We start from the raw sequence: 12872 nt of genomic DNA on the forward strand, positions 1-12872 counted from the left end.
GGGGTGTTGGAGAACGAAGCAAGCAGGAGGCAAAGCCCCCTAGTACCTCATTAATCTAATTCTGGAGGGCCAAAGACAATTTATTACAGGAGCATTGGATTCAAGGGCATGACTCTGAGTGTAGTGGAAGTCCATCAATTAGCCCACTCACCCACTGTCACACATTTCAGACCAACTCAGAGCCAACAATTAGCCTAATACTCGTGTCTCTAAGGTTTGGGGAAGACAATGACATCTGGAGAAAAACAGAAAATGAACTGTGAACCCGGACACTATGAGGTGCTAACCCTTATTGTATAGCAAATCTGATATAGTATTTATTAAAAAAAACTCAAAAAGTTAAGGTAGTTGAAGTTTTTAACTTATTCCAGTTCTTAAAACCTTAGCTGATTTTCCCAGGACAAGTGTAATACACACTGATAGGAATATTTGACACATCATGATATCAGTGAGAACAAGGATCAGAACATACCATATTTTCAGTGAAACCAAGAACTGATTTCTGAATTAAGAAATTGTTGGAGTGAAAATCTTCAGTTTTTGAGGCCTACTAGAACTAGAAAACTCAATGTGAAATTGTTCAGGCTTCAATCTCAACTGCTTACACTAGGTGGCAGCACTCTAATACAACTTATTCACTTTGAGTTTTAGGGGCTCCCCACTCCCACATTTAGTGGCTTTAGAGAAGTTTTGTCATTTTGTCAAACTCACTATTTTATCTTTTTAATACATTATTTTAAACCTTATTTTAAAGTTTCTGTTTACATTTAGTACATCTCATCCCATCTTTTTCATACATAAGGGAAACTGTGTTCTTTGGGAATGGATTTAACATCTACTTAAAGACTTTCTTAGCCTTTTGAAAATGTAATTAAAACACAGGTGAATTAAGAATAAATGGTGCTTTAAACCAAATTGAATGTTCCAGCCTTTATCAACTTAAAATGTACAAAGTGTGTATAAAAGTAAATGGCACACTGAGTCAGTGGTTCTTAGTGCTACCATGCTGTTGAGTCAGACTGGGTTCTGGGAATCCTGCTTCTGGTATCTTTATAGAGGTTACATGTCCTTGTGATGTCTATCTGAGTTTTCCTCCAGGACTCCAAAGATAGGCATGTGAGGTTAATTAGTAGCCCTAAATTGGTGCTGTAGAAGTGAGTCTGCCTTGAGACAGACTGGCACACATTCTCCAGGTTCCTGTCTTGTACCCAGTGAGGCTATGGAAGTCTTTGAAATGATGTGACCCCAAAGTTAAAAAATAAGGTTCACAAAATGAAGAAATTACATGATAAATGTAAAATGCACTATATAATAGATATATAAACAGTCTTTGCCACCATGTAGCACTCTGGTGAAAACAGCATTTTCAGAAAGAGAAGAGATGTGTGAATATATAAAGAATCAATTATAGCAGACGACTAGAAATTGTTTTTTCTATTTAAATATTTTATTGAAGATCAAGTAAAGCATGCAAAAAAAATTCTGCTATCACCTGCAAAGATCCATATTAGACAAACTGGTGGGAATCAAACCTCAATGGCTGCTGTCTCTTTCAGGGGTGATGGAGAGATCCCAGTTGAAGATTGAAGAGAAGGAGCTGGACTTTGAGTTTGAAGTCATTAACATGCAGTTCAACGAGCTGGGGAACTACGCACTCCGACTGACTGTAGAGAACCCGCTGCTGGACAACGCCGGGGAGGGGGTGCAGCTGCGTGTCAATGATGGTGATGTCCTCTACAGCAGCACAGGCACCACTGACATCATCGAACAAACCGATTTAGAGGAGATTTACACTTCTCTCCGACACAAGTTTGTCTTCACGCTGCCTAAAGGTAAGCATCCCAGTTAATGAAGTCATCATTAATGATAATTAAGATAAGAGGAGGTCCTTTTAGCTGTCAGACTGTCATGTAAAACAAATGTAGGAGATGTGAGAATACGTCTGGGGCTCAGTGTAGCTGCCAAGTCCCATCAGCCCAAATTCCCACTTGTGAATAGGCAGAGTGAGCATGTCAAGCCTCTAGGGGTCCTCACATTGTGTAAGGGGGCACTGAGCAGCACTTGAGGTGGCATCATGGGGATCTTAACCATTATTGTGCAAGCTGTTTGTAGTTTGTCAAGATGCGGGTATTGTATCAGAGGGTGCAATTCACTTGAGGTTACTTTACAGCCCAAGTGGGCAAATCTGGGGTTTGAAGAAAGGGCCCATGAAGTCATCAAGTAAAAATGATGTCTATGTCTTAAGTGTGCAGATATCATCAGATAATGAAAATGACAGATAAATATAGGATCTGCTTATGGATCCCTTCACTAAATGGTATAACTATCATGCATGGCTTCTGTTTGTAAAACCATCAGCGGTGTTGAATTTGTGGAGGCTGACAGAAGGAGCAGCATTTAACAGCCCATAAGGCTTACATGATGGTGTAGGCTCAACAGAAGAATAAACGGTGGGACTGAATCTGGAGGGGAGAAAATGAGATTAAATGGGCATTGGGACAGACCTCCTGGGCAGGCAGACACTCCCAGTTGGCTTGTAAATCTGGAGCGAGTTCCTTTCCCTCTTTCTACGCAGGGCTCTGTCATTTAAGTACATGGGCAGTTCTCACTCCTTCAAGGTTTGTTCTGCTATTGAAATAGTGTCTGACTCAGCAAATGAGTTGTAAAGGACTTTTCACACTTGCCCTCTTACCCAAAAACTAATCTGCCAGGTTAGACAATAACCTGATACTGTCCACTTAGAAACAACCCAGCTAATGACCACCAAGTGCTAATTTTGTGCTGCCTCATCAGACAGTATTGCAAGGATTAACCTGGTACTACTAACATAGTGTCAAATGAGGTTCTGACCAGTCAAAGGTTCTGACCACTATGGTGCTAGTCCAGTGTTACCCACCTAAACTCTTTTCTGTTCCACTTGTGCCTGGCTGTAGAGTTCATAATGAGTCATTACCTCCAAACTCCAGAGTAAGGAGTACAGTCTGATGAGACCTAGCAAACGATAAGCATTTACAAATGAATATGTGCAATAACCCCCCTGCTCACTTGTGTTGCCTTTTTTTTTACATACCTCTAACTAAAAATAAAACACTTATTCATAATATATACTTATAATTGTGTTTATTTATAGTATTATTCATTTCATGTACCTGTTTTAATTTAGAATACCTGTTATTACTGGGCAGTGTTGCACCTCTGTGTGTACATGAATTTACTTCCTTTGATCGATCTATCAGCCTTACCCCACGCTACAGTAACAGGCTTTCAACCTGCACAGGCCCAAAAGAGGATGTTTAGAAAAACAAAAACAAAGCCCCTTTTTTATCTTAAAGATTTATTAACAAAAATATTCATAAGTTAATATAAAAAAAAGCAAAAGTGAATAGAAAAAAGTAATGCCTAAAAAAGTAAATAACAGCAATCAAACACACACAGTCCGCAATCCCATAATCAGCATATCTGAAAGCGAAAACACTTGTAATATTGTAAAAGTCCAAAGAATAACCAGAAGACAAAGTGTTTGGTTTAATACCCCTGTGGTCATCTTATCTCTCCTGGGTCCTTAAATAGCATTGAGGTGGTGCCAGGCATCAGGGGCCCTGCCCCTTTAGGCTCAACATGTTAAACACCATGTTAAACATACAAGAAAAGACAGCAGAGTTACTTTAATACAAAAGAGTAATATCAATAGATGCTCAATAATGTACACCGTGGGTTTCCTCCGGGTGCTCCGGTTTCCTCCCACAGTCCAAAGACATGCAGGTTAGGTGGATTGGCGATTCTACATTGGCCCTCATGTGTGCTTGGTGTGTGGATGTGTTTGTGTGTGTCCTGCGGTGGGTTGGCACCCTGCCCAGGATTGGTTCCTGCCTTGTGCCCTGTGTTGGCTGGGATTGGCTCCAGCAGACCCCCGAGACCCTGTGTTCGGATTCAGCGGGTTGGAAAATGGATGGATGGATGGGTGAAAAAGAAAGTTAAAACATATTCTAGCACAAAATACATCAAAGACAAAAAGTTAATAAATTAAATGAGAGAAAACATCACTTCTAGTATTCTAGAAGTATTCTGCTACTGTTTGCTCAGACCCTATCCCGGTAATGCACACCATGGCACCAACCTGCTCATGGTGCCTAATCTGCCACTAACATCCTACTGCAAACTTATGTGGGAGCCTATTATTTCCCTTCCAAGTGCTTATCTACCACTTTTCACTATGTCATAAACTATATTTGCCAGCTTAGTATCAGACTAGCTAAATCCCACTGAAGTTCCCCTCTTCTTTTCTGACAGTACAGTTTACAATACAATACAGTTTATTTTGTATAGCCCAAAATCACACAGGAAGTGCCGTAATGGGCTTTAACAGGCCCTGCCTCTTGACAGCTCCCAAGCATTGACTCTCTGAGAAGACAAGGAAAAACTTCCAAAAAAACCTTGTAGGGAACAATGGAAGAAACCTCGGGAAAGGCAGCTCAAAGAGAGACCCCTTTCCAGGTAGGTTGGGTGTTCAGTGGGTGTCAAAAGTAGGGGGTCAATACAATACAATACACAGAACAATTCCTTAATACAGCATAATAATAAAAATTTTAGAAGTACGGTTTAACAGTAGATGATATGACATAGTTAGGTTTGGATATTTTTAGAGTCCTGGAGACCTCATCCATCTAGCTGCCTCCCCATTTGGCCATGCCACGGCTGAAACGTTGCTCCGATGAAAGAACCCCTCTTTCCCATGATTCCTGTGATCCTCCATCAGGGATGACTTTACCATAGGCAGGCAAACAACTTGGCAGGTGGGCCGTGGCACCAATTGCCACATTTGGGTACCGAGAAAAGAAACAGAATAGGTGAGTGTTAGTATTCAAATATAATTATCATGTTAGCCGTCCAAGCCCTAACTTGATGCTGCCCTGCCAGGACTTCTATGCCCACAGAGCCACCTAGCTGCTATTGTCATGTACCATCTGTCAGGTTCACTGTGGCTCTTTGAGCTCACAGAGGACTGATCATGTACAGCACTGCCCCTGGTGTCTGGAGGTAAAAGTGTGTAGTAGGACTACCGTACAATTTACCACTCTGTAAAGTACAGCAGACTGTGTGCATCAAAGTCATAGTACAGGTCTGGGTGAGCCTATGAAGAAACAGACATGATGGCAAACATAATTGAAGTTTATGAAGTCTGTAATTCAAAAGGGTGATAAAAAAAGCAACAGGGAAAAGCAAAGGATATTACTCAGTGAAGAGTGCTATACAAAAAAGCACTGTGTTAAATAAAAAGAATGCATTGTGGTGGATTGCCGGCATTTTACTCCGGCCCTCACCCCCAGGCCGCCGGGAGGAGCTCTCCCGAGAGCATATATGGGCCCCGAATTCCAGCAGGGCCTCATGGACTATGGAGTTTTTATACACAGCCCTGCTGGATACCTTGGGGGCCACTGGGAGTCGCTGTCGGGAAGCCAGTGGACTCATTTGTGCACCATGACCCGGAAGTTCGTCACAGGAAGAGCGACGGGCTTCCGGGGTGAAGAAGAGTACTGTTTACTCTGACTCGGAAGGAATAAGGACTTGTGGAACTGTTGGGCAGAAAGACTTCCGGGTCAGGAGGAATAAAAGGACTCTGGGAACTCCCAGACAACGAGCTGAGCTGGGTGGTAGGAGGGCAACGCGTCTGGGAGTGGAGGATTGTGATTATTATTGGTTTATTGTATTGTTATTGTGATTTATGAATATAGTGGAGTGGAGGGTGCTTGGTGCACATTATTATAATAAATATAATTATTGTGGCAATTTTACCAGGTGTTTGGCGTGGTACCTGAGGGATCAAAGGAGCACTACTGCCCCCTACTGCGACAGCATCAAAAAGAAAATACTAAAAAAGAAAAAAAGAACAGACAAAAAGTTATAAAAGGGATTCCAAATTACAACAACATTAATTTATTTCTTGTATAGCCCAAAATCACACAAGGAATTCCTCAATAGGCTTTAAAAGCCCACTTTTGACAGCCCTCCACCCTTGACTCCCTAAGAAGACAAGAAAAACTCCCCATAAAAACAAAACAGAACAAAATCATTTGAGAATTCCAAACCCTTTACCCCCCCTAAAAAAATTACAAAACCATAGGAAGATCAGGATTGTGGCTGCAAATGCAAATGCTCATGCAATTCAACGGACTGAGCACCCCTTGGCCCTAAGTTGCTAAGTTCCATCACATGATTCAAAATAGGAGGAGCCAAGAGACAAAGGACATGCGGGGGGTGGGGCCTGAGCTCATTCCTGATAGTGATTCAGTTCTGCTATTGCCCACCCATTTTCCCACTTCTCATTGCAGTCAGTCCATTCACTAACTCAGCACAACCAGCATGGCTGCAAAGTCATGTCAGTTGGGTGGTTCCTAATGGTACTGGTTTACTGTCCAAGTTGTAGTGAAGGCATCTCCAACAGCACCATGTTTTGAAGTTTGTTTTTTTAAGAAGTGCCTGATTTTGCTAATTCACATTTCTTATGTGTTAAGCTTGGTATCAATGTAGTGTTTGGCTTACCATGGACTCTTCTTTTGAGTAATTGCTTTTCTGAACTTTAATGGCTTGTTGACTCACCTTCACTGCACTGTGAGCCTCCCTGCAGTGCTGCTACTGGCACCTCCTGTTGTCTTTGCCACAATGTTAATAATTCCTGTAATAGTAAAGAGCTGTCTGGTTCCTAAGCAAATTCTTTTTCATCATTTAACCATTGGGTTATTCCCATCTCCCCAAGAATGAGTGGTTTTAACACCGTCATAGGCCATTTGAAATTATCTCAAGAGAAACACTTCTTTTTGCATGAAAGAGTGACCATTGCTTTTGAAGTAACTTGATTCCTACTCAATCCACAGTGCTGCCCCTCTCTAGTTCCTCTGCTTGCTGGAGGTGGACATGTTTGACAGATGCTCCCAGCAAAGACTTACTTGGATTGACAGGCCTTATGAGCACTAAACAGTTTTGATTCCTAGGCCATGTGTGCTGCTTGTACTTTCTTATTTTGCCTATGACGGCAAGTGCCTTTGACTACTGTTTTTATTCTTTCCAGGATTCTGTAAGAATGACAAAAACCATGACGTACGTCTGAAAATTGAAGCCTTGCGCATTCCAGACAATCAGATCAAGAACGGGGTCAAAGCCGGTGAGGCCTTCTTTGCTATTTACCCTCGAACTAATGCTCCTCGCATCAACGTGAACGCTGGCAAAAATGATGAGCTGTATCACTACAGTGGAATCATGGCCCTTCTCCGTGTGCAAAATGACTACCTCGCCATGCACTGTGGTCGGCTGGCCTACACTGTCAAGTTCCATGAGGCTCGCCCACCCCCTGTCAATGGCAGTTCCAGCTCACGCATGCCATCCATCATGGAAGAAAGTCACAGCAATGGACAACGCTCCAAAGCTCCTTCTCCAGGACCCTCAGCTGCTCAAGAACCTCCAGTAAGTCCCACAGCCTCCCAGTCAGAGGCAGAGCCTGGGCCTTCATCATCTCCAGTACCTCAGAAGGCTTCACCAGAGCCGCAGACTTCTCCAGTGTTCAGCCCACCGAAATCTCCACCGGTATGTGTCCTAGGTTTTTGGTAGCTCCTCCTTTAAATTTTACAGAAAACCAAAGCAATTGGCGCTCCAACATGGTGTCTTCATGCAGTTTATCAGATGATCAAGTTCATTTTATTATTGTTTGCTTCAGTGGAGTAGTGAGTGTGGCAGTTTAGTTTATGATTGTCTATGTAGTCCTTGTCATTAAAATGTGTTACTTTATTTATCATGGTGTTTACTGTGAAAGACACTACATAAATAATACAACCGTTTCCATTTTGGAGACTGGGCTAAGTGTACAATCATTGCTTTCGATGATATTTTTGATGGCTCGGAATGTTTCAATCACTAAGGTCCATGTTTTCTTTTCCATTATTCTTTTTTTTGTCTGCTATTGGGTCTTGTGGTCTTCGCCTGTTTTTTTTCTCCCCTACATCTTCTATTAACTTTTTCTCATTCTCTGTCCACATAGGTAAAATCTGTCTGTGGTACTTATGCTTTTTAAAGTAAGACCACCTTCGAGTCCTCGCCCATTCAGCCATTGTTGTCACTACTTACTCCCCTTAACTTGGACTTGGTTTTTTAAGAACATCACTTTTGCCTCTAGAAATCCCAGTCACCAGATGAAAATGAATCAAAACTCAGTTGAATAGAATTCTTTTTTAATGTGCTCATTTGTATCTGCAGAATTGCCATAACCAGAGACCTTCCTGTATCTTGAACTTAGTCCTCACCTTTGTGGTCCTTCCCACCCCCATTTCCACTATTGTCTCAAGGTTAACGGCATCCCCATCTGTCTAATTAGATTCAGCTTCATGGCACCACCTACAGTATCTCAAACTTGATCCTCTGCCTCACAATGCTTTCAGTCTGGCACTTGGCTCTCAGATTTGTAGTGCTCTCCATCTTGTTGCTAATCCTCAGCTTTGCAGCGGCCATGTCTGGCACTCCGTGTGGCACTCATTTTCTTTCTTCACCCAGCCTACATTAAACCTGAGCCCCAGCTTTTTAACACTCCCTGCTTGGCATTCAACGTCAGTACCAGCTTGTGCCCTGTGGTTTCAGTCCTTCTCTCTGACAATGTTGGTGGTGTTTCTGATTAATTAAGAAGTTGGTGATTTTGCTCATTAGGGAAGATGCTATATGAATTAAACTTTGAAAAAGCTTCAAGTTACACCTCTCATCTTCTGCTTTTATGAAATACTAGCTGAAATACCCAGTGTTGCCCGGGAAGAAAATAAAGTTTTTTTTTAATTGTTTGAGAAAAACATAATAAAAAAAAACACAACTTTAAAAATAAAAGTAAATTAACAAACAATAAACCTGGGTTCGCTGCCCGGGTCCTCCCTGTGTGGAGTTTGCATGTTTTCCCAGTTTCTGCGTGGGTTTTCTACTGTGGGCTGGCGCCCTGCCCGGGGTTTGTTTCCTGCCTTGCACCCTGTGTTGGCTGGGATTGGCACCAGCAGACGCCCGTGACCCTGTACTTAGGATATAGCAGGTTGGATAATGGATGGATGGATAAAGACTCACTAATGTGGCAGTATTGCGGTGTTGTATGTATGTTATCATCCAGTTGACGCTCGGAACCGGCCAACTGTATTTAATTTGAAAAGCAACAGGGGCGCAGTGGTGCTCAAACATAAAAATGCTGGCAGTCCCCTCCAGTTCGCCCTCGTGTTTTTTTTAATAGTTTGAGAAAAACTTAATTAAAAAAACACAACGTTAAAAATAACAATAAATTAAGAAACAAAGACTCACTAATGTCCTTGTCTTGTGGTCTTGTATGTATGTTATCATCTAGTTGACGCCCAGAAACGGCCAACTCTATTTAATTTGAAAAGCAACAGGGGTGCGGTGCTGCTCAAAAATAAAGAATACTGGCAGTCACCTGGTATATACTAACTGTGTAAGCCTGTGCTGTTAAAAGCAAGGGATCCTAGAAAGTATTTAAATCGTCAGAACTACTCTGGGCATCTCTCTGCTAGAAGGATTCATGTTGCCGAAGTGCTTGCATCGTTTGTGCATTAGCAGCTAAGCGACGGTCTTTCTTAGGAGGTTTCCATTGCCGGTGTACTGGCCTCACATGCTTATCCTTGTAGCTGGAGGCCTCACCCCGACTCTATGTCTCACTTCTGGGCCAGACAGACACACACACTTCCACACGTAGAACTCTATTTAATTTCAAAAGCAACACGGGCATGGTGGCGCTCAAACATAAAGAATGCTGGGAGTCGCCTCCAGTTTGCCCTCTGGTGGTCGTTCCAAGTGTCAACTGGATGATAACATGCGTACAAGACCGGAAGATCACCCCCCACCCTACCCAGAAGGGGGTGTGTTACAACTGATTTCACCCTACAGTATTTTTAGTTGACCAATGAGGAACATGTGTACCAAGTTTCATGAAAATTACTCCAGCCGTTAGGACATGATGCTGGAACATACATACACACATTTACTTTTATATATTGTGGTCCATGGCCGGCTTTGTATTCCGGCCAATACCCCCAGGCCGCCAGAGGGAGCCCTTACAGCGGCATGGAAGGTCTCCAAATTCCAGCAGAATCTCATGGACATTGTAGTTTTTATGGAAAGCTCTGCTGGATACCATGGGAGCCACCAGGAGGCTTGGGGAGTGTTATTTGTCCTATGTCCCGGAAGTACTTCCAAGTCATATGACCAGAAGGAATAATGTACTTCCAGGGTGAGAAAAAAGGATTTTTATCTGACCCGGAAGTGATCATTATGGACTGAAGGATGAGAAACACTTCCGTGTCAGGAACTATAAAAGGACTATGGGAGCTCCCAGACGGCAAGCTGAGCTGGGTGGTAGGAGGGCAACGCGTCTGGGAGTGGAGGATTGTGATTTATTGGATTGATTATTGTGTGGTTAATGAATAGTGTAGAGTGGAGGGTGCTTGGTGCACGTAATTATTGTAATAATAAAAATAATTATTATTGCACTTTTACCTGGTGTTTGGCGTGGTACCTGAGGGTTCAAGGGAGCGCTAGCGCCCCCAACTGCTACAATACATAGATTATTGTTACAGTTTTGCTAGGGCTTCATCCCAGGATTTAGTCTAATTCAACCACTGTTTGTTTATTTTGCTGTTTTTTTGTGTGTATGATTTTGATAATGTTCTATCTCAGACACTGAACATAGTATTTTGAAATGAGAGAGGACCAGGAGATGAATGTGACACAAGCTTTGTAACAATTTTGTTAACATGAGGTCAAAGAAATGTTTTTGCCAGGAACAAAGCTAAACCCAGTACTCGAAGTCAGAGAATAAAGCAAACATCAAAAACTGTGAATGAATCTTTTGAAAGAATCAAAGGGTCAAAAATCAAAAGACAAGGGTAAAGATTTAATTGGGAAATAATCAAAAAGAGAGTCTTTGGAATAGCAATTCAAGGTTTATCCATCAAACTTGGATAACACATGACCAGGAAGTCTGCAATAATTTGCATGATACCTTTTTTAAAACGAGAGATCAAAACATAATCCGGATATTTGATATTGAAAGTTTTTTTTTGTCATTTTCTCTCTTTTTGTGTTCAAATCTTTTGTATTTTATTATGAACTAGCCATCCCCAGTGGCTTCGCCTGCGTAGAAGTGAAACAGGACGGCGAGGAGGGCCCTGCCTGGCTTCCTTCTCCTGATGTCACTCTACCCCCTCCCCTTGGCCCACAGCCTCTGTCTCGGATTAGCATGAATATATCGTTCCTGCAAGTGAACTATGATTCTTAGCGTGATGAGAGAAGTTGCAAAATCAACCGGAATGTTCAAATAAAGTCTAGAAAAAAAACCCGATCTAAACCCGTTAAGTAGTTCTCTTGTGAAAAGCATGCTGAGAGAAAGACAGACAGACAGACAGATGTTGGATTTTATATATGTAGAGATGTAAGGAATCATTATTATTTTGATTATTTGTTATATTCTTGTTGTCCTTTAGTCATGTATATTTAATTGGTTATCTATCCTGAGTTTTGTGTTTTGAGCCCAACGAGAAAGGCCCCCGAAACTACAGTTGTGGTGGACCACTCTCGGCCAATATAGGGTCTTAGATGTTCTGAGGCATTAGCTCCTCTTTTCATTGATCAGCTCCACATGGATTTCATTTTGGATATTATTATTTACATGTATTTGCTTAGCAGATGTTTTTTTTTCCAAAGTGACTTACAAAAGAGCTCAACACAATTGAGTAAACATCAGTCCGAGGGATTGTTTGGGAACAAGTGTTACAGGACAAGGTGACAAAATTAATTATCACAAGTGAAGAGCTCAGAACAAAAATACAAGCGAGTTACAATTCCTAAGTTACAAAACCTAACAGTTAGATAGAAATTCACCAAACAAAAGGGTCTTCAAACGCTTCTAAGTCTGCATTAAAAAAGTCAGAAATCTGAATGGAGGTGGGCAGCTCGTTCCACCAGTGAGAAGCTACACATGAAAACAGTCTGGGTTGAGATTTGATAGCATGCAGAGGTGAGTCCACCAGATATTGTTCATCAGCAGACCTGAGTGGTCAAGAAGGAACACAGGACCTTACAAGTGTCTCAAAATGTACAGTATATATACAGGTGCTGATCCACGGACTACTCTGTATTGTATGTACTGTAGTTCTGGTCACCACACTACACAAAAGACATAGCAGCACTTGAAGCTGAGCAGAGGAGAGCAAACAAGTGCATCCCATTACTCTTAAACTTGTATAGTCTTGAGCATTATGACCTAATACAGGTCTTAAAAAATCTCAAAGCCATTAAAAAAGTATATCTAAAAGGTGAAACACATAGTTGAGAAACCCAGTGAATATAAAGGAGAACTGCATTTCAGACTGAAGCCAGGAAACACATCTTTACTGAATGGGTTGTGGGATTCTGGAACAAACTACAAAAACATGAAATTGAAACAGAAACCTTGGCAACCTTTAAGAGGCATTAAGATGAGCTATCAGGACAGCTTAGCTATTAGCTAAACAAACAAGCATGATGGATTGAACGGTTTCCTCTCATTTGTTAGATTTCTTATGTTATTTTGAGAGTGCAGATGGTAAGTCTGCATTAGGGTTTCAGGGTCAGGCCTACTTTATGTTTCAAAGCCTTATGAGAGTTTTAAGGGAATAGTTTCTGAAGTTGCTCTCACAGCAATTTGTTTGGCCCTACCCAATATGGCTTAGTGAAGACCTCATAGTGAGAAGTCAAGCAAAATGACACCTTTTATTGGCTAACTAAAAACATTATAATATGCATGCTTTCAAGGCAACTCAGGCCCCATTCATCCATCTATTATCCAACCCGCTATATCCCAACTA

General features: G+C 41.7%; 1 protein-coding gene across 2 annotated transcripts in view; it reads left to right on the forward strand.

Annotated features, from left to right (window-relative positions):
• ccdc33 (coiled-coil domain containing 33) overlaps nt 1-12872 on the forward strand; it is a 335403-nt gene that overhangs the window by 14265 nt on the left and 308266 nt on the right. For both annotated transcript variants that reach the window (XM_039773700.1, XM_039773702.1), the window contains exons 4-5: nt 1557-1832; nt 7067-7578. In XM_039773700.1, coding sequence (XP_039629634.1) covers nt 1557-1832; nt 7067-7578 — 788 coding nt within the window. The remainder of the gene's footprint in view (nt 1-1556; nt 1833-7066; nt 7579-12872) is intronic.

Source organism: Polypterus senegalus, chromosome 12, assembly GCF_016835505.1.
Source record: "Polypterus senegalus isolate Bchr_013 chromosome 12, ASM1683550v1, whole genome shotgun sequence".
In the NCBI taxonomy this organism is placed as follows: Eukaryota; Metazoa; Chordata; class Cladistia; order Polypteriformes; family Polypteridae; genus Polypterus; species Polypterus senegalus.